The sequence below is a fragment of the Vombatus ursinus genome, unplaced genomic scaffold (assembly GCF_900497805.2).
Source record: "Vombatus ursinus unplaced genomic scaffold, bare-nosed wombat genome assembly UNPS02014817.1, whole genome shotgun sequence".
NCBI lineage: Eukaryota > Metazoa > Chordata > Mammalia > Diprotodontia > Vombatidae > Vombatus > Vombatus ursinus.
The window spans coordinates 10343108-10360496 of record NW_020954595.1 but is presented as its reverse complement, the minus strand read 5'-3'; the positions used below and the strand labels follow the sequence as shown (position 1 = coordinate 10360496).

Below are 17389 nucleotides of genomic sequence, written 5' to 3'. Positions count from 1 at the left end.
CGAACTCTTAGAAAAAGGAACCAATGGAAGATCTTGTGCCTTTAAATTAAATTAAGATCCTAAGAAAAGTATAAACTGAAACGGACTCCCTCAAGCCTAAAGCAATGCCTCATGGGCGGCGCACTTGTCTAAGGCAAACTTCTCTCGAGTGGTCATTGGCACTTGACGTTTCCCTAGAAAACAAACGCTTTTGTATAGTCTTTGTGAGAAAGAGAGCAGGACCAAGTGTATTAAAAACAAAAGTGCAAACACCAGCCCCCTCCGGATAAAATTAGTGAGCGGACACCTCTGCTCGCTGAGCGTGATCCAATCGCCAGCCCAGTAAAAACCGAATTTGGCACAGCCACCCCAATCTTCACTTGACTGCCCTCTGGGCCTAAGAGACCCCTCCTCGGGACGCCGGACGTCTGGGCCCAGGTCTAGAAGTGACACAGATGTTTTTGAAAGGAGCCTCAGCACAGCCAAGCCCTAAACCTCGGACCCTGCTCAGTAGATGAATTCTCCAGGCATTTCCTGAAGCAGTGGCAGCTCCTCGAATTTGAACCGCTTGGAGATGGCCTTGGGATCCCTCTTCTCTTTCTCCGACTGGCGGCAGGGCCCCAACGTATAGGAAGCCACCACGATCAACTCCTCCGTTTCTGGCTTCTCGGCCTCGGCCTCGGCCGGTGGTTCGGGCACAGAAGCTTCTTTTTCCTGGGCGTCGCTGGGCTCTTCCATTAAACTCTTGACCCGGAAGGGAGGCTCTGGGCTGCTGTCTTGTGCCAGCCAGGGATGTCTCAGACATTCCTCGGCGGTGGCCCGATCCCTGCATCAAACCAACACCAAAACATCACTCATTCTGGCTTACCAGGATGCATCGGACATTCGTAGGGCCTGGGGCAGAAGAAGGGCTGTGGTCCCCAAATGCAGAGGACTGTGCCTACACTTGAATCATTAAAATGATACTGCACATTTGTACAGACTTTCTCAGTGCCTAAGACCTTCTACATCCAGGAGAAACAGCCCTCCCTCGGTGATGAGGAGGCTGGACACCCCACCTCAAACCCAAACTTCCCGCCAGTTATCTTTGAGAAGTACAGGGCTTGGGCTTGGACTGCTCAGCTATGGGCTACTGGAAAACTGACCACGGTCCAGCAGACATCATCCCAAATGAGAAGCACTTACGCGGGCTTCTTAACTAAGAGCGCTTTGATGAAGTCAACGGCTTCCTCCGACACCGCCTCAAACTCCTCCTCAGAGTAACTGATGTTCATCTGGGAGATATTCAGGAAAGTCTCTTGTTTATCGTCTCCCAGGAAGGGAGATATCCCCGTCAGCATGACGTAGGCCAAGACCCCGATGCTCCTGATGCAAAGCAGAAAGGAAGAAGGAAGGCCATGAGAACCTTGGTGACTGAGGTGACTGAACCAAGCCAAAACCACCACGTGGCCCCCAGCATGCTCACCACATGTCGGTCGCCGTGCTGATGGGGTCATAGCTAAGGATTTCTGGGGCTAGGAGAGAAAGCAGAAAAAGAAGTCATTGCAAGACCAGCGCTCCCACAATCCAGGGTCGGCGGCCACAAGCAGCCATCCATGTCCTTTAAAATTCCAGGAAACAGATGACGCCTCAAAGAGGTGCCATCTCCCCCACCTCAAGCCTGATCAGTTGTGGCCAACACCTCCTTCCAACGAGCCCAAACTCAAACCCGGGCGGGAGACGGCTCCACAACCCTGGTGGGAGCGTCTTCCCGTGAGATTTCTATGGGAGAATCTGAGGGGGCCTTGTCTGCATCTGGATCTCGATTCGTTTCCTGGGCTCAGTCAGAGGCGCAGTCCTGCTAAGATGCCAGTAAGAGTTGCCACGTGCTGGTGGACAGCCAGAATCAAAGCCCCCCGGGGCTTTACCCCCACACCATGCACACCCATGGGGGAGACTGCCTGAGGCCGCCTTCATTCTGAGCTTGCTCGAGGTTAAAGGTCTGAAACTCCAGCTACTGCTTACCCATGTTCAGACTCCGTAAGAGTCGGCCCAATATGGCAGATGTTCTGATAAACCTTGTCTTTGGCTGAAAGAAGGCTTGGGTCGAATTCTTTCGGGCAGGACCCGCGTGTTGTGATTTTGGGGTCCCAGGGCCCCTGAACCCCTAAACCACATCATTTTGGTGGCCCGTACGGGGAAACTGCCTAACCTCAAGTTCTTCTCCAGCCAAGACTGGAAGGTATGTAAACTCCCCTCCCTCCTTTCTTGCTCTGCAGTTGGGGTCGCTCTCCTAGCACCAAGGCCTGGAGGTGCTTTTCGGGCAGACAGTTAGGAGACTGCCTCACGCTCGGCCTGATGCCCTTGAGTCAAGAGGGTATCTGTTAACCTCTCTCAGGAGAAGACAGTTTCACCCTTTACCCCTCACTTTTGATTTCGCCCTCCTCCACCTGGGAAAGGAAGGAGGGGGGAGGGGCAGCAGCTACAGCATGGGCCCCACTGGCAATGGCCTTGGGCCTTAGGGCAACCTTTGCCTGGAAGTATCACCCAGGTTCAGCACATCCTGCTCAAGGTAAAGAAACTGGCCTCTGAACTTGGGTAAGCATGCTCTTTTAAATTTGTAGTTTTAACTGTTAGTGGTGAGATGCTGATTCTCTGTATAAAGTAATTTGGAAGTGCATTTAACAAAACTGAAGTCCCCTGATTGGCAATGGGTTTGTTTCAAGTTTCAAATTGTGAACTTTCTGTATCAGTTGTGTCAAGCAACTTTTCATAATTTGGTTACCGCTGAAATAATTTAGGTATTGTTGGTTATTGTTTTAATGTGTAAACTAACCAAAAAGTTTGTTTGGGTATGTATGGCTTGCTGAGAATTTGCAAGTGTATAGAAACCTCTAATGATTGGCTTTTTACATTAGGATAAATTTAAGTTGGAGATGTCAATCCTGGAGAAGTTTTTCCTAAGCTATGATTAGTAAAACTTGCTGTCTGAGGTAAAAGCTCCTAGGATTTTATTTTGAGTCCTCTGATGGGTCATAATCCATTGATAATCAATAATTCACCATCTGAGAGGAATGCCACAAGCTAGGTGGTGATACTGGTGGGAAGTCAGTCTAAGACGGGATCCTCCTGGCTCAGTTTCCCCATTATGTTCCTTTGAAAAGGAATGTTACCCACCTGGCTATTATGTCTGGTTCTGAGTCTGGTTATGAGGTGAATTTGATACTGCATGGTTGGAAAACTGAATTATCTGAATCTAAACAGAGCTAAGGATGTTTTATCCTGTCATATCTGGGCCCTGCAGTATTTTCTGTCAGATTTGTGTCTTCCAGACTACAGGCCACTCACCTACAGATGGTAACAGTGAGTACCAGCCAACATCCCCCCATCGTTCCCTGGATGCAGCCTGTGCTCGGTTCCAGTCAACCTCCTCTTTGGGACCCCGCTTGAGGCAGGGACAGCTCTAAGCCCCTTGCCAGCAGGAAGCAGTTTCAGAAGCCAAGACCTTCGTCCCTTACTCCAAAAGAATTTGGGTTCCATTTGTTTGAGGGGGAATGACGGGGTTGGGATCTGGGCCCCAGAAAGGAAAAACCCTGGACTTTCCCATATCAAATCTCTGGCGTTTGCCTGGGGTTATGGTCCCATCAACCGGATTTTCATTGTGGCTACACCCAATCTCCCCTCCATTGTCTTGCCTCCCTATGGCCCTAGGCCACTTCCTACCCTTGGTAATTCTATGGCCTCATGGACTACTTGGTCACTCTTAGATCCCTCCCACAGTCTCATAGTCTTTCTGTATATAAGGTCCATCTTGTCTCCATTAAGATGCTTAGATTCTTAAAATCTAGACATAACTCTGATTCTTATAATCTAGCCACTGCTTAGATTCCTAAAATCTAGCCACTGCTCAGATTCTTATAATTTAGCTACTGCTTATTCGTATTCAGACTCCTTAAGAGTCTGCCCAATATGGCAGATGTTCTAATAAACCTTCTCTTCGACTGGAAAAAAAAAAAAAGGTCTGAAACCACACCTCCCTCCTCTATTGAAACCACCCACAGAGACCTTAAAAATGGTCCCAACAGTGGGGTCCTGAGGGATAATCCAGATTCGCTCTGCCTGTGTTAGTGCCTGATCAAGGAGCCACTTGAAACCCCAGAAAGAATTTCTGAAATTCTTTCCATCCTCTAAATTCCCTTCCCCCTCCCAAGTCAGGATAAAAATCAGCAGTGAAGATAAGAGAGAACCAGGGCCTGGCCAGGGAAGGCTCTGGCTGAGTGACCCTCCTAGGGAGGCCGCACCTCCCCCAGGCCATTCAGGAAGCCTGCAGAAGCCTGCCACCTGCGGAAATTCTGTGTGAAGCTTTGGAGATCCCAGTTTTTTTGGTAGCAGAAGGAAGGTAATGGGGCTTTTAACAGCACCAGGTAGCATTCAAATGATGTGCAGAATCAAGGGGTACAGAATCATTCCAAAAAGAATACTTGGAATGATTTTATGAACTATTACTGAGGTTAAGATGATCACTGAAAAGGCTACCATATGGCCTTATGATACAAATTATTTGTTCATGAAATGCCACACCTGAAGGCCCTCCTGTGCTGCTCCAGCCTGGGTACACAGACAAGGGCTCCTATACCACACAACCCTCACCATCCCGTCACACTCTTCTGATGCCAGGACCTTAACCTCAAAACTCTTTCAGGTAAAAATAAGATTTCAAGAATTGGGGCAGCTGGGTGGCACAGGGGATAGAGAGAGCACCGGCCCTGGAGTCAGGAGGACCTCGAGTTCAAATCTGGCTGCACCAGCTGTGTCCCTGAGTAAGTCACTTCACTCCAATAACCGCCACTCCCCGCCCCCCACCCCCCATTTGGGAATCACAACAGTGAACAAAGGTGTTTCTGGACACCCCCCACCCAAGACCAGCAGGCTGATTCTCCTGGACATGTCCTCTATTCAGTGACCTTGGTGTCCTGGCTGTTCAGCCCTCCCCTGATGCCTCAAACACTTCCTCCTCCAGGGTTCCCTGGCTCCTTCAAGTCTCAACCAAAATGTGCCCCCACCCACCCCCCTGAATCCCCTTCATCCTGCCTGGGGCTTGTCTGCAGGTTTGCTGGCTAGCTGTCACCCTGTTAGACTGGGAGTGCGCCAAGGGCAGGGACCATCTCCTGCCTTTCTTTGCATCCCCAGCATGAAGCACAGTGCCTAGCACACAGTAGGCACTTAATAAATGCTTACTGAGTGACTGTCCAACCTGGGACAGGTAATTTATCTCCCTGGTCCAATTTTCTCTTCTGTGAAATGGGGGGGAGTGGCGTCTTCCTCAGAACCCTTCCCCCTGCTGAATACTCACCCACATATTCTGGTGTTCCCATAATTTCTCTGAGCTCCTCACTGCTCTCCATCATTCTCGAGAGGCCAAAATCAACAATCTTGATATCACCCAAGGGACATTCGCTTGTCAGGAGGATATTCTGGGGCTAAAACAAACCAAAAAGATCCCCAAATACATCATAAAAATAAAGACCTGATGTGTAAAGCGACAGCCAGCTTGTTCTGCTACAGATCAGTCCCCAAGGAAGCGATTCTTTCACGATTTATGTTTACCTGACACTGCGAGGCCTGCAACGCTCAACCCTGGGAGGGGGATGCTGGGTACCGGCTTCATTTTACAGACCAAGAGACAGAGGCTCCCAGAAGGGGCTGCGGGCACAGCAGCATCCACATTCCCCCCCCCCGTCCAAAGCCAAGGCCAGCACCAGCTCCACCACGCTCCCTCTGAGAACACCAACACAGGCCGTCCGTGTGGCCTTCCAGCGACCGCAAGCTCACCTTGCCCCCATCAGCTCCTGAAGAAGAGGGAGCCCGGCACTTGGCACTAAGTGTGCACTGAGCAGACAGGGAGCACACATGGTAAAGTGAGCCCGGCCCTGCTCTCGAGGGGCTCCCTCTCTAATGGGGGAGACAACATCTGGGGAAGGTCCCAGGCCCCTGAGGGGGCAGCCGCAGAGCAGGGGGCCATTCCCCACTGAGAGAGTCACGGCAGTGCCTGATGTGGAGCCTGGCCTATGGGACTCTGGTGACTAGGGCTTCCTTTTCCCTGCAGTCCCTGCAGGAGCAGGGCCCAGGCTGCATCTCCCCGGGGGCGCTGGGCGGGAAGCCTGGTTCTTCCCAAGGCTCCTGGGCTCAGGGTCGGGGGGTGCTAGTGCTGACCTGCCCGGTACGTGCTGCTTCAACCAGGCTGGCCCTCAGCAGAGCCTCAGGGCACCGAGCTTTGGGGGCTGTGCTCTCCCCCTCCTCACTAGCCATGCAGCCGGGGACACAGAAGACAGAGCACTGGGCCTGTCACCTCCCTCACTGGGTTGTTGTGACAATCAAATGAGATGCTCTTTATCACAGTGCTCAGCACACACAGTGCCTGGCACAGAATAAGCATTCTAAGAAATGCTAATTCTCCCCCAAGCCTCCCCTCAGTTTATTTGTGAAGCTGGTTTTTAACCCGGAATTTCCCCTTTCAATTCAGCCCCACGTTGAGATCCTGGCTGCCGCGTGCCACGGGCAGGCCACACTCCCACGCTGGCCATCGGAGCCCACCCTGGGCCCTGGAAGATGTCTGTCTGCTCTGGAAGGGGCTGCCTTAAGGCCCTGAAGCCCTCAGCCAACGAGGAAGCTGCAAGTGAATTCACTTTACTGATACGGCAAGTGGTGGGGGGAATGGGGCTTTTATTTCTCATGCAATGGCTTTTTATGGGAAATGTGTTCTTTTGGAAGGATTTGCTGGTCGTCTCTGCCTCCATGAACAACGTGCAGCATCTCTAACCAAAACCCCCACAGAAAAGTACTCCCCACCTGGCCCGGATTTCACTTTCAAAGACAAAGACAAAGTACGAGAAGGGAAGCACATTTTCTGCTCTGGAAATTCTGGAAGGACCTATGCCAGTCCTCAAAGTTCCCCCTTCCCCAACCCAAAAGCCACCCAGGCAGTGGGGTTGGGGGGATAAAGGGCCGGCACCAAGGAAATGCCCCCTGAAGAGTTAACCTCTGGAGCCGGGGACCCAGGGCCAGGCCAGACCCGGGAGTGGGCACTGGGGAGCCCACTTCACAACTGGGTAGCTCCGACACTCCCTGCTTCTGCCAAGGGCTTAGAGCCCCACCCTCAGGGCCTGCTCATCTCACCAGCTGGGGGTCTCCATTTTTACCTCCTTCTCTGCTCTTCTACCGCCCGCTTGCCAGCGTCCTCTCTAACACCACTCCAGCTCTGGTCTACTCACAGCTAAAACACCCTGGTGGTGGCAAGGCACAACTGGACAAACTCCCTGCCCTCAGTGCCCACGTGGGCTCCCTCTTAAATTTACCCACATCAGATCCCGCCCAATCCTCCTCACTTGGAGACGCTCCAGAATTGTCTCCCTGGCTGCAAGTGTTATCAGGGTGCCATGGGTGCTTTGTAGATGTGGCATGGTGCAGAGGGCACCATCTGGGCAGATCTGGGGGTCCAAGCCGGGCCTTCTCCTGCCAGACGCCACAGAGTGCATCCCATGGCTTCTTCCCCAGAGGACCCTCATCTCTCTTTAATGGAACTGTGGTCTGCCCGCCTCATCTCTCCCTCTGACTTTTTTCTAAACAGACTCTTGGAAATAGGGAAGCCAGCTTGGCTCTACCAAGAATAGGTGACCTCTTACCCCACAGCGGAGCCCAGGCCCTGGAGGAACATCTAGCCTGGGCCTCCCCATTCCTGCTGGGCCCCCCAGAGCCATCAGATTCTTCTACAACACTAGCTTCAGGGAGGCCCCAGGCAATCAGCTAAGAGGCGTTCATGAAGCATTGGCTGTGTGTGTGTGTGTGCCTGGCACTGTGCTAAGGGCTGGGGTACAGAGGAAGGCAAAGAGCCCCCCCCATTCCTTCCCTCCAGCTCAGTTTCTAAGGGAGGAGACAACGGAAGGCGCTAGGAGTGGGGGGATGGTAGAAATGGAGGGAGGGCATCAAGCACAGGGAAGCATATAAGGATGGGGGGGTGGGGTGGGGGCTTGGAGAAGAGTCAAGCCATGAGGGTGGGAGAGGGCCACACTGGGAAGGGGTTTAGGTAGCGGCTGAGTGGAGGGAGCCCAGGCAGGAGGCGATGAAGGGGCGAGTGAGGTGGGCAGATGGGGACGTCAGGGTGTCCAGTCCAGGGAGACTGAGCTGGGTTTGAGGAAAAGAAAACGAGTTCTGCTTCGCTGTACTGAGCAGCTGTGACATGGCTGTGGGGCTGGGTGTCACCTGCCTGAGACCCCCAGCCTCGGAGGGCACCTGTGGTCAGCACCAGGAGAAACCGTGTTACAGAAACCCGAGAGGCCACCTTAGATGCCAAGGGGTCCGAGATATTATGACTTCGGGAGGATCGAAAAAGGGCCTTTTCATCAGGCAACTGAGATGTCTTTCAAGGGCGGCTTCCATGGAGCAAGGTGGTTAGAGGAGGAGGCCCTTTGTGAGACGGTTTTCTCAAGGAGTTTAGCCCCAAATGGGTGTGAGACAAAGGATAGTTTCAAGGATGGCCAATTGAGAAGGGGCTGTTGGTTTTGAAAGAATGAGGGGTGTTTGGAAGCAGCAGCTAGCAATGGTCAGTGAGAGGGTGGGCATGACAGGGGGGCAAAGGGCAGGCTGGGAAAGGGGCCAAGGTGGGAGGAAAGGCATCAGAGCAGGGGAGGCCAAGGCTGAACAGCAGTTGGGGGGAGGGGGCCTCCCTTACTGGCCACGGCCTCCACCAGTTTCTTGCAAAAACCAGCTTCTACACTGCCCAAAAGGGTGGGCAATAGTCTCTTCTTCAAAAAAAAAAAAAAAGAAAAAAAGAAAAGAAATGAATGACATTTGCCTTGTTTTCTTGGCAACGGAAAAGAGATGATAAGATTAAAGGATGTCCCCCTCTTGGCCTCAGCACTATCCAGTGAAACCACCATTTTGAAAAACTCTGCCGTGACATGCTGTGCTCCACACTCATGGTCCCCCACCTCGGACCCAAGGGCTGGGGGAGGGAAAACACACACCCTTCCAATGTCTTCATTTCACCCCCTCCCCCTTGCTGAGATCTCGGTGCATTCAGCCCTGTTGTCCGAGGGCCCACAAGGGCCGGCCTGGCAGGTATGGGGCCACTGAGGAAGCTGAAATCCTGCCTTGGACCCAGTGACCTTGGGCAAGCCCCTTCCCTCTGACTCTGGGTCCTGCCTCACAGGACTTGTGATTTCAGTATCTTTAAATCCTCTAGAAAAGCAAAACCTCTTTAAAGCAAAAAGCCTTGGCCCCTCATTTCTAACACTGCTCACACAAGCACCATCAGCAGCCTTCTTGCCCCAGGCCTTTGCAAGACCATTAAATGAAAATATTGTTTTTTCTGGGATTTGGGAAGGACTTACAGGAATAGACAGCATTTGGAGGGCTCCTCTATGTGCCCTACTCTGGGCTAAGCCCCGATAATACTGTCTCACTGGACCCTCACAACTAACCTGGGAGATTATTCTACAATAATCTCCATTTTAAGCTGAGGAAACTGAGGCAAAGAGAGGTGAAGTGGCTTGCTCAGGGTCACGCAGGGAGGAAATGGGCTTCCCGAGGGTAGGAAGCATTTTACTTTTCTTTGCATCCCTAGAGCTTAGCAGAGTGCCTGGCGCACAGCACAGTAGGTGCTTAATAAATGTGTAATGACTGTCTGAATGAGTTCTCATGTCTGGTTCTAAGTCAGCCGGTTACAGTTACAATGCAAATGCCTGGAAGAGGGCTTTCAGGAAACCCCCTTTTTCCTCCCAGCTCGATTCTGTCCTGCTGCTTCTGCAAACACGACGCCGTGGCCTCGTCGCCATGGCCTGTGGCTAGCGAGGCCCAGGGACTTTGGTCTGATGACACAGGCGCATCACCCTGATACCGAGGCCTCAGGAGAAGTCGGTCTGAGCAGGTAAAGACTCTGTAAACCAAACCACGAGTTGGCTCCTTTCTCATAAACACAAACCACAGGCTAACAGGGCAGACAGGCGGCCTCACAGCCCTTCTCGCCCACTTCCAATACAAACGACATTTTCATTCCATCCATTGTAGCTGGCCTGTTCATTCTCTCTGCCTCCGGCCCACTCCCCCCACCCAAGGTCCTCTCTCTGCCCCCTGCCCTGGTTCATGCCCTCCTCATCTCCTACCCCGCACAGGCCCCCTCTGCACTCACTGGAGCACACCCACACCGTCACCTTTCTCACTGGCTGTGCCCCAAGATGAACGCGCCCCCTCCACGCTTCCATCACAACACCCAGCTTCCTTCAGGGCTTGACTCAAACATCCCCTAGTACATCAGGCTCTTCCCAATTCTGTCTCCATGCCCCAAATCGCGAGTCTCTGCACAAAAGAATTGCCTTGTATCTATTTTGTACACAGTAGGTCTAAGATCTGTGGAAGTCCATGGTGTCTCCCCCTGGACAGCAAAGCCTGTTTTCACTTTTCTTTACACTTTAGCTCCTAGAATAATGTTGGGCGCATAGCAGGCATTTAATAAATGTTTGTGGGTTATCTGTATGACCACCTAGCAATCAATCAACATTTATTAAGCACCCTACTATGTGCCAGGCACTGTGCTAAGTGCTGGGGATACAAAAAAGAGGCAAAAGACAGTCTCTGCCCTCAGGGAGCGGACAGTCTAACGGGGTAGACAACAAGCAAATCAAAGCAAGCTGAGTGCAGGACCAATAGGAGATTATGAACAGAGGGAAGGCACTGGAATTAGGAGGGGATGGGGAAGACTTCCTGGGGGAGCTGGTGGGGATCAGTGGTGGAGCAAAGGAGAGAGCGTATTGCAGGCCTGGGGGATGCCAGACAGAAGGCCAGAGCACAGAGATGGAGGGTCTCATTCACTGGAGGCCAGCGTCACTGGATGGAGGAGGGCATGGAAGGGAGTAAGGTGTGAGAGGCCCAGAAAGGTAGGAGGGGCTGAGTCGTGAAGGGCTTTGAATGATGAGCACAGCATTTTATATCTGCTCCTGAGGGGGAAAGGAAGCCACTGGAGTTTATTTAGCGAGGAGCAGGGGCAGCCGCCAGCAGCTACTGCCATAGGCTAGGAGGGAGGAGATGGGGGCCTGCACCAGAGGAGAGAAGTGGGTGTATTCGGGAGATGCTGCAAAGTGAAGTGGACAGGGTTTGGCACCATATTGGATAAGGGGGTGGGAGCCTGGGGACCTGGGAGGAGAGTGTTGCCGTCTGGAGACATGGGCAAGTAGAATGAATTCTGTTTTGGACATATGGGTTTAAGATGTCTACTGAACATTTGGCTTCAGATGTCTGAAAAGCAGTTGGAGACGTGAGATTGGAGATCAGCAGAGAAGCTGGGGCAGGAAGGAGACCTGAGGATCACCAGCACACACGTGATCATTAAATCTGAAGAGCTGAGAAGATCACCCAGTGAAGTAGGAGGACAGGACCCTGAGGACACCCACGGTCACACAGGGTGTGGTCTGAAGGAGAATTCAGCAAAGGAGACAGAGGAGGAGCCGTCAGGGAGGGGGGTGAATTAAAAACCTAGAGAGGAGAGAGTGACCAGCAGTGTCCAAGGCTGCCGAGAGGCCGGGAGAGAGGACGGAAAAGGGGCCACTGGATCTGGTAACTAGATCGTTAGTAACTTTGGGAAGGGCAGTGTTGGTGGAATGACAGGTCAGAGCCTGACTCCGCAGGGTTAAGAGTAGACGAGGTGTTTAGTGTGATCTGTAAGCGTCCCTCCTGTAGCCCAAGGTCTGGTCCCTAAGGAGGCTCTCAGACCACCCTGGCCCCCCTGTGCCTTGCCTGGAGCCTCCCACGAGCGCACCGGCCACGTGGCCTTGTCAGTTTCCACAATGAAGTTTATAAGAAAATGAAACCTCACCTTCAAATCAAGATGAACCACGTTGTGGGCGTGTAAAAAGGAAACGCCTTCTACAATCTGCCTCATGAGTCTCTGCACATCCTTCTCTTTAAAGGCGTCTTCTCTCTCAGCTACACACTGGTCAAAAATCTCACCTCCAGCAGCACTAGGAAAAAACAAGTTAGAGAGCGCTAGTCCCAAACTAGTGTTTTACCATTTAAGCTACACAGGGCGAGCGGCGCAAACATTCTGACAGTCAGTAGACTAGTATTTTGAAGGGATTTTAAAGTACAAAGTAGAATAATTAATTTGTTTACATTTCTTTGTGATGCCTTTTTTTATATTCTGATGACTTTTTGTTTTTTTTAAAGGCAGTTGGGGTTAAGTGACTTGCCTAGGGTCACATAGCTAGTAAGTGTCAAGTGTTTGGTCTGAGGCTGGATTTGAACTCAGGTCCTCCTGACTGCAGGGCAGGGGGTGCTCTATCCACTGTGCCACCTAGCTGCCCCTATTTTATATTCTGAGAAGGCAGCTTTAACTATCTGCTTACATTTGTTGTCAGTACAATTCAAAATGACAGTCATCAATGAGCCTATCGCTACATCCTCAAGCAAAAATGTCACGTTTCAAACCAGTCTGATCTACGCATCGTGACGCACATAAACCTTCATCTGGGCAGTCACACTCTGCGTCTGAAGGCAGCTCACATAGGAGAGGCCATAACCAGAATGACGTTCTTCTTCACGCTAAGGGCCCTTCACTTGGGGATGTCCAGATCTGAGTTTGGGCCTGAGGCACCACTTGCTGGCTGTGCCGCCTGAGCGACCGCTCATTCAGGCTTCCAAAGGACTCTGTAACCACCAAGCATCACGTAAATGGAAGAGGGCAGCATCGTTACCATACTGGTCTAAAAAGAGGCTATTCTCTTAAATTCAGATTTATTTGAAATGAAAAAAAAAAAGTTACGCACAAATGTTACGCACTGAAAAACAAACTGTGTTAACTACAAAAATGACTCTCTGGAAGAAATTTGATATTTTTCTACAAGAAAGAAGGCTTTACTATATAAAAATTTAAGGCAAGTTAAAGGAAATCCAGAAGAGATGTAATTTTATAAAGGAAGAAAAGATTTTCCTCATGGTTTAGGGGGTGCCCTCTTACACGATCTCAGGAAGTTCCAGGTGGAAGGGCCTCAAAGAGCACCCCCTTCTATAAACGGATGTCAAAGGCCTCACAAAGAGGGGAGACGACAGGGTCGAGGTCAAGCTGGCAGGGGGACGCACCGTCTCCACTGACTAACCACGACACCCTCAGGGATTTCCCACTCATCGCTTTTGTCCCTTTTTCTGAGAAATCTCACTGACCAATTTCCTAACATACACTGGCTGGAATGTTCCCTTCTTACTAAGTGGTGATACTTTTCGTGGAGAATTCCCTACGACTCCCCGGATGCCTGCTCGACCCCTCACACGGCACCCTGCTCTGGCCCGACTCTTACTGCCTTGCCAAGATCAGACCACGAGCCAGCATTTGAAAGGAAGACCTGCTGCTTCTTGAAAAATGCGGAGGTGAGCAGAGCAGGACTCCAGGGAAAAGAGACATCCCGGGAAGGAGTGAAAATGGGAGTCTGATGGAATTGTTTAGAAAAGACATTTGAAAATGCTGCTTTGTCAAAGACCTGGATCTAATTTTCTTCCATAGTAGCATGGTCCCTGGGCACTGCCAGCCTCTATACCCTGACATGCTACTCCAAATTTATGTTCAAAGTTTGTCAAACCATGTGAAGAAGCATTTTAAGCCCCTACTGTGTGCCAGGCACTGAGCCAAGTGCTGGGGACACAAAGAATGGCACAACACCAGCGCCTGCCTTCCAGGAGCTCCCAGTCTAATGGGGGGGAGGGGTGCACAACAAGCTAGAGGCAGGATCGGGGGGGTGGGGGCGGGTCTCAGAGGGGAGGCACTAGAAAAGGCTTCTGGCAGAAGGTGGGATAGTAGCTGGGACTTGAGGGAAGCCGGGTTGAGATGAGGAGAGAGGATTCCAGGTATGGGGACGGGCCCAGAAGACTTGTGGGTAGTCAGGAGATGGAGAGTGGGGTGAGAGAAACAGATCTTGTTTACCATAAGCTCTGTTCAGATAAATCCTTGGAAGTGGAGTGAGGTAAAAAGTGAGAGCCTAATCGTCCCCAACAAAGAGAGCCTGGGCCAGGAGAAGCAAAAGCCAACAGAAGCAGCAGTGCTGAGTCTGAGGCCAGAAGGCCAGTACCAGGGGCACCTGGAGATCGACTAAACTGAACAAAGCTAAGGCCCCAAACACAGAACTCAGACAATCTGCCTGATTTTAAACTACATGGGGAGCAGGGCTCATGTTCTCTCATCTAAGCAAAGCCCTCAGGCTAATCGCCTCTGCACCAATATCTCCTTCCCTTCAGTCTCAGCCCCCACTCCTCCCAACGTCGAGCTCCTAGAACACGGGTTCCCAATATTTTTACATGTGTGCATGTGTGTGGCTATGTGTGTGTAAGATGGACCTCTTGGGCAGTCTGGTAAAACTGAATAATTCAATAAATGAAGGCAATTTCAGTTAGGAGTTTGAGATCAAGATGTGATTTTCCCCTCGATACAGGTTTATGGACCTTAAATCTATCCATGGCCTCCTTAAGCATCTGTAGACTCAAGGATAAGCAATCCCCGCCTTAAAATGAAAATGTACGATTCTAACAGGCCTTGGGGACGGTTTCAAAGGAGGAGGAGGAGCAGGAGGACTGGGTAGACAGTCTTAGGACTATTTCTGTTACAATGTTATCTGGCATTAGAGCTTTTCCAAGGAGTGATCCCTGTTAGAAAATGTTTCAGAAAATTCCCTGGTTCCAGACTGACTACTCCCATAGCCCTGGGTTATCTGGGTTAGCTCTTGAGCTCCACGTCATAGGAAGACCAGTCAGGAAGTTAAAGAAGGCTTGGTGGGACCACGCTGGCCGCCTTCAAGTACCCAAAGGGCTGCCCTCCACAGGAGGGGACGGGCTAGTTCTGCTGGGCCTCAGGACAAAGGACGGAGTAAAGAGCCAAAGCAGCAGAGGAAGATTCAGACTTGATGTAAAACTTCCTAACAATACGAGCCTGACAACCTGGTGTGGCGGTGACTCCCCCTTTCTGGAGTCTGCAGGCCAGGCTTTGGTGGATGGCCCGGCCAACTCTCCAACTCGGTGCTTCTGACCGTCCAGTGTTTGCAAAACTGTCCTCTCTCCCATGCTCTTGTTCTGTAGCGGGACAGGAGGAAGACTGTGTCTAGGGGCCTGCCTGCAGTTGATGGAGAACCTCCTGGAAGGGAAGGGGCCACCCCCATGGCTGTCCTGTTCACTCTTGATCTCTGCACGCTCAGCCGCGCCGAGCGGAAAAAGGCACAGACGTGACAGACACAAGCATCTGACCGTGTGAGGACGTTTCTCATGCGCTGCGCTCATCCCTCAGCTTGCGCCCTGACGCTGTGTGAGAGAAAGGCCCACGCAGGGAAAGGGGCAGGCCGGCCAGAGGCCCCTCTGCTCGCTCCTCCTGGCCATCTGAATCCTACAGACACGTCTACACGTTTTCATTTAAGGGTGAGCACTTACTATTCCAGCACCAAGATCATTTCTGATGAGGTTTCATAGACTTCATGTAAGTTGATGACCCGCTGACTGTCCCGGGTTAGTTCAAGGACTGCGATCTCATGAATTATGTCCACCCGGCACTCTTGGCCTTTCCTTCTTTTTCTCATGAATTTTGCAGCAAATTCTTTCCCAGAATCTTTCCTGACACACTTCCTGACCACCGCAAATTTGCCTCTGGAATTAAGTAAAAAGATAGACACTTAGGTGACCACAGATTTTCTGTACACAGAAATATTTTTTTTCTAATGATCAAATTACCACCGTAAATGAACAATATCCTAATAATAAAGAATTACATCAAACTCCATCCACAGCAGAGGTGACAAACTCAATGCCCCAACCGGATTACAATGGGATTGGGCAACAGCTGAGCAAAATGAAAATACAACACAACACAGATAATGTTCATTTGTGGTTTTCTAAGTCAACAGTGGCCCATGGGGATCTGTTTCCATTTGAGTCCCACACCCCTGCTCTACCAAATAAGTTTTTGCAAACAAAATTATTATTTACAACACTAATTACCTGGTAATTTAGGTTTTAACTGGTGACAATCTTAGATCAATGCTTACAAGGATTCACTTTCACATGGCAAAACTTCCCTCTAAGAAATCTAAGAGGCCCGGGCACCCTCCAGCCCAATTCTAGAATGCTGGTGGCCTACCCCTCCTCTGGAAGGCACTCTCTCCTTACTGAAGGCAGAAGCTCAGAGGCCATGTTGGGTAGGAAGCCCTTCCTGATGCCTGGGTATGCCAGTGCCCCCCTCCCAAATTACCTTGCATTTAACTACTTTGGACGTACTGGAATTTATTTGCCCTCCATTTCTTCGACCTCGTCTCTTCATAGGAACCTACTGCTTCCCTCATTAGAACGTCAGGTGGGCAGGATTGGCCGCCCACTCTGTACTTGACTCTCCAGCATCCCTCCCGGTGCCTGGGCCAATCTCTGACTGATTCTGTTCTTGCCAGTCCAGTGAATCCTCAGCTGCCCATGGGCCGGCTTTCACCTGTCTATCTCACAAGCATCTGGAACAGAACGCACTTCCTGCCAACCTGGACCACACACACTTCCCTACTTGTCCCCCAATCACACTGGCCGCCTGCCTCCTGCCCTGCCCTCACCCCCATCCCACCGCTAATCAATTGCTAAGAACTGGTGATTCTACCTCCACAGCACAGAAATCCTTAGGCGGTTTGCTGAGCATTTATTAAACAACTATTGTATGTCAGGCATCGTCCGGTGTGGAGGGTACAAACACAAAAACAAAACCATCCCTATGTTCTAATGGAGGGGGCCCAAGGCAACAAGTACATTAAACACCTCATACGGCACAAATATAAACAAACACACAAGGCAGCTTGGGAGGGAGGGCGGGAGAGCTTGGGCAATCAGGAAAGGTTTTCTGGCAAAGAGCTGGAAGCTGGGGGCGGGGGGGGGGGGGGGGGGGGGGGGGCGCCCGCGGGTCAGCCCATCAATAACCATTTGTGAAGAGCCAGGTCAACGTGCCCGGTGTGTGCTGGGCACAAGGGATAGAGGGAAAGGCCCACAGGAGCTCCCAGGCTAATGAGGGAGGCAGTGTGCCCATAATAGGGTACAGAGGAGACCCCGGACAGGCCCAAGAGGAGACGGCCACCAGTCCGAGGCGCTGGGCCAAATGACCCTATGCGTACAGGCCGAAGAGGGCACGGGAAGGACAAGGGATCCGTGACAGCCAGACTGTCAACTGTGGGACGAGCCCCCAAACCCGGGGGCCTGGAGATGAAACGGGGCTGCCCAGGCCCCACAGGGAGGCCAGGAGAGGCACTGGGGGGTGGGGGTAAGGGGACAGGGGCTCACTGGGGGGTGACAGGGGACAGGGGCTCACTGGGGGGGTAACAGGGGCTTACTGGGGAGGTAAGAGGGGACAGGGGCTCACTGGGGGAGTGACAGGGGCTCACTG

The 17389-nt window shown here is 51.6% G+C and overlaps 1 protein-coding gene across 1 annotated transcript in view; it reads right to left on the bottom strand.

The window, feature by feature from the left end:
• Positions 1–200: 200 nt before the first annotated feature.
• Positions 201–17389, bottom strand: part of STK17A (serine/threonine kinase 17a) — an 18478-nt gene continuing 1289 nt past the window's right edge. The window contains exons 3-8 of the mRNA XM_027835811.1: positions 15412–15624; positions 11825–11969; positions 5312–5438; positions 1445–1493; positions 1165–1344; positions 201–805 (exon numbers count right to left, since the gene is read on the bottom strand). Coding sequence (XP_027691612.1) covers positions 487–805; positions 1165–1344; positions 1445–1493; positions 5312–5438; positions 11825–11969; positions 15412–15624 — 1033 coding nt within the window. The 3' untranslated portion in view covers positions 201–486. The remainder of the gene's footprint in view (positions 806–1164; positions 1345–1444; positions 1494–5311; positions 5439–11824; positions 11970–15411; positions 15625–17389) is intronic.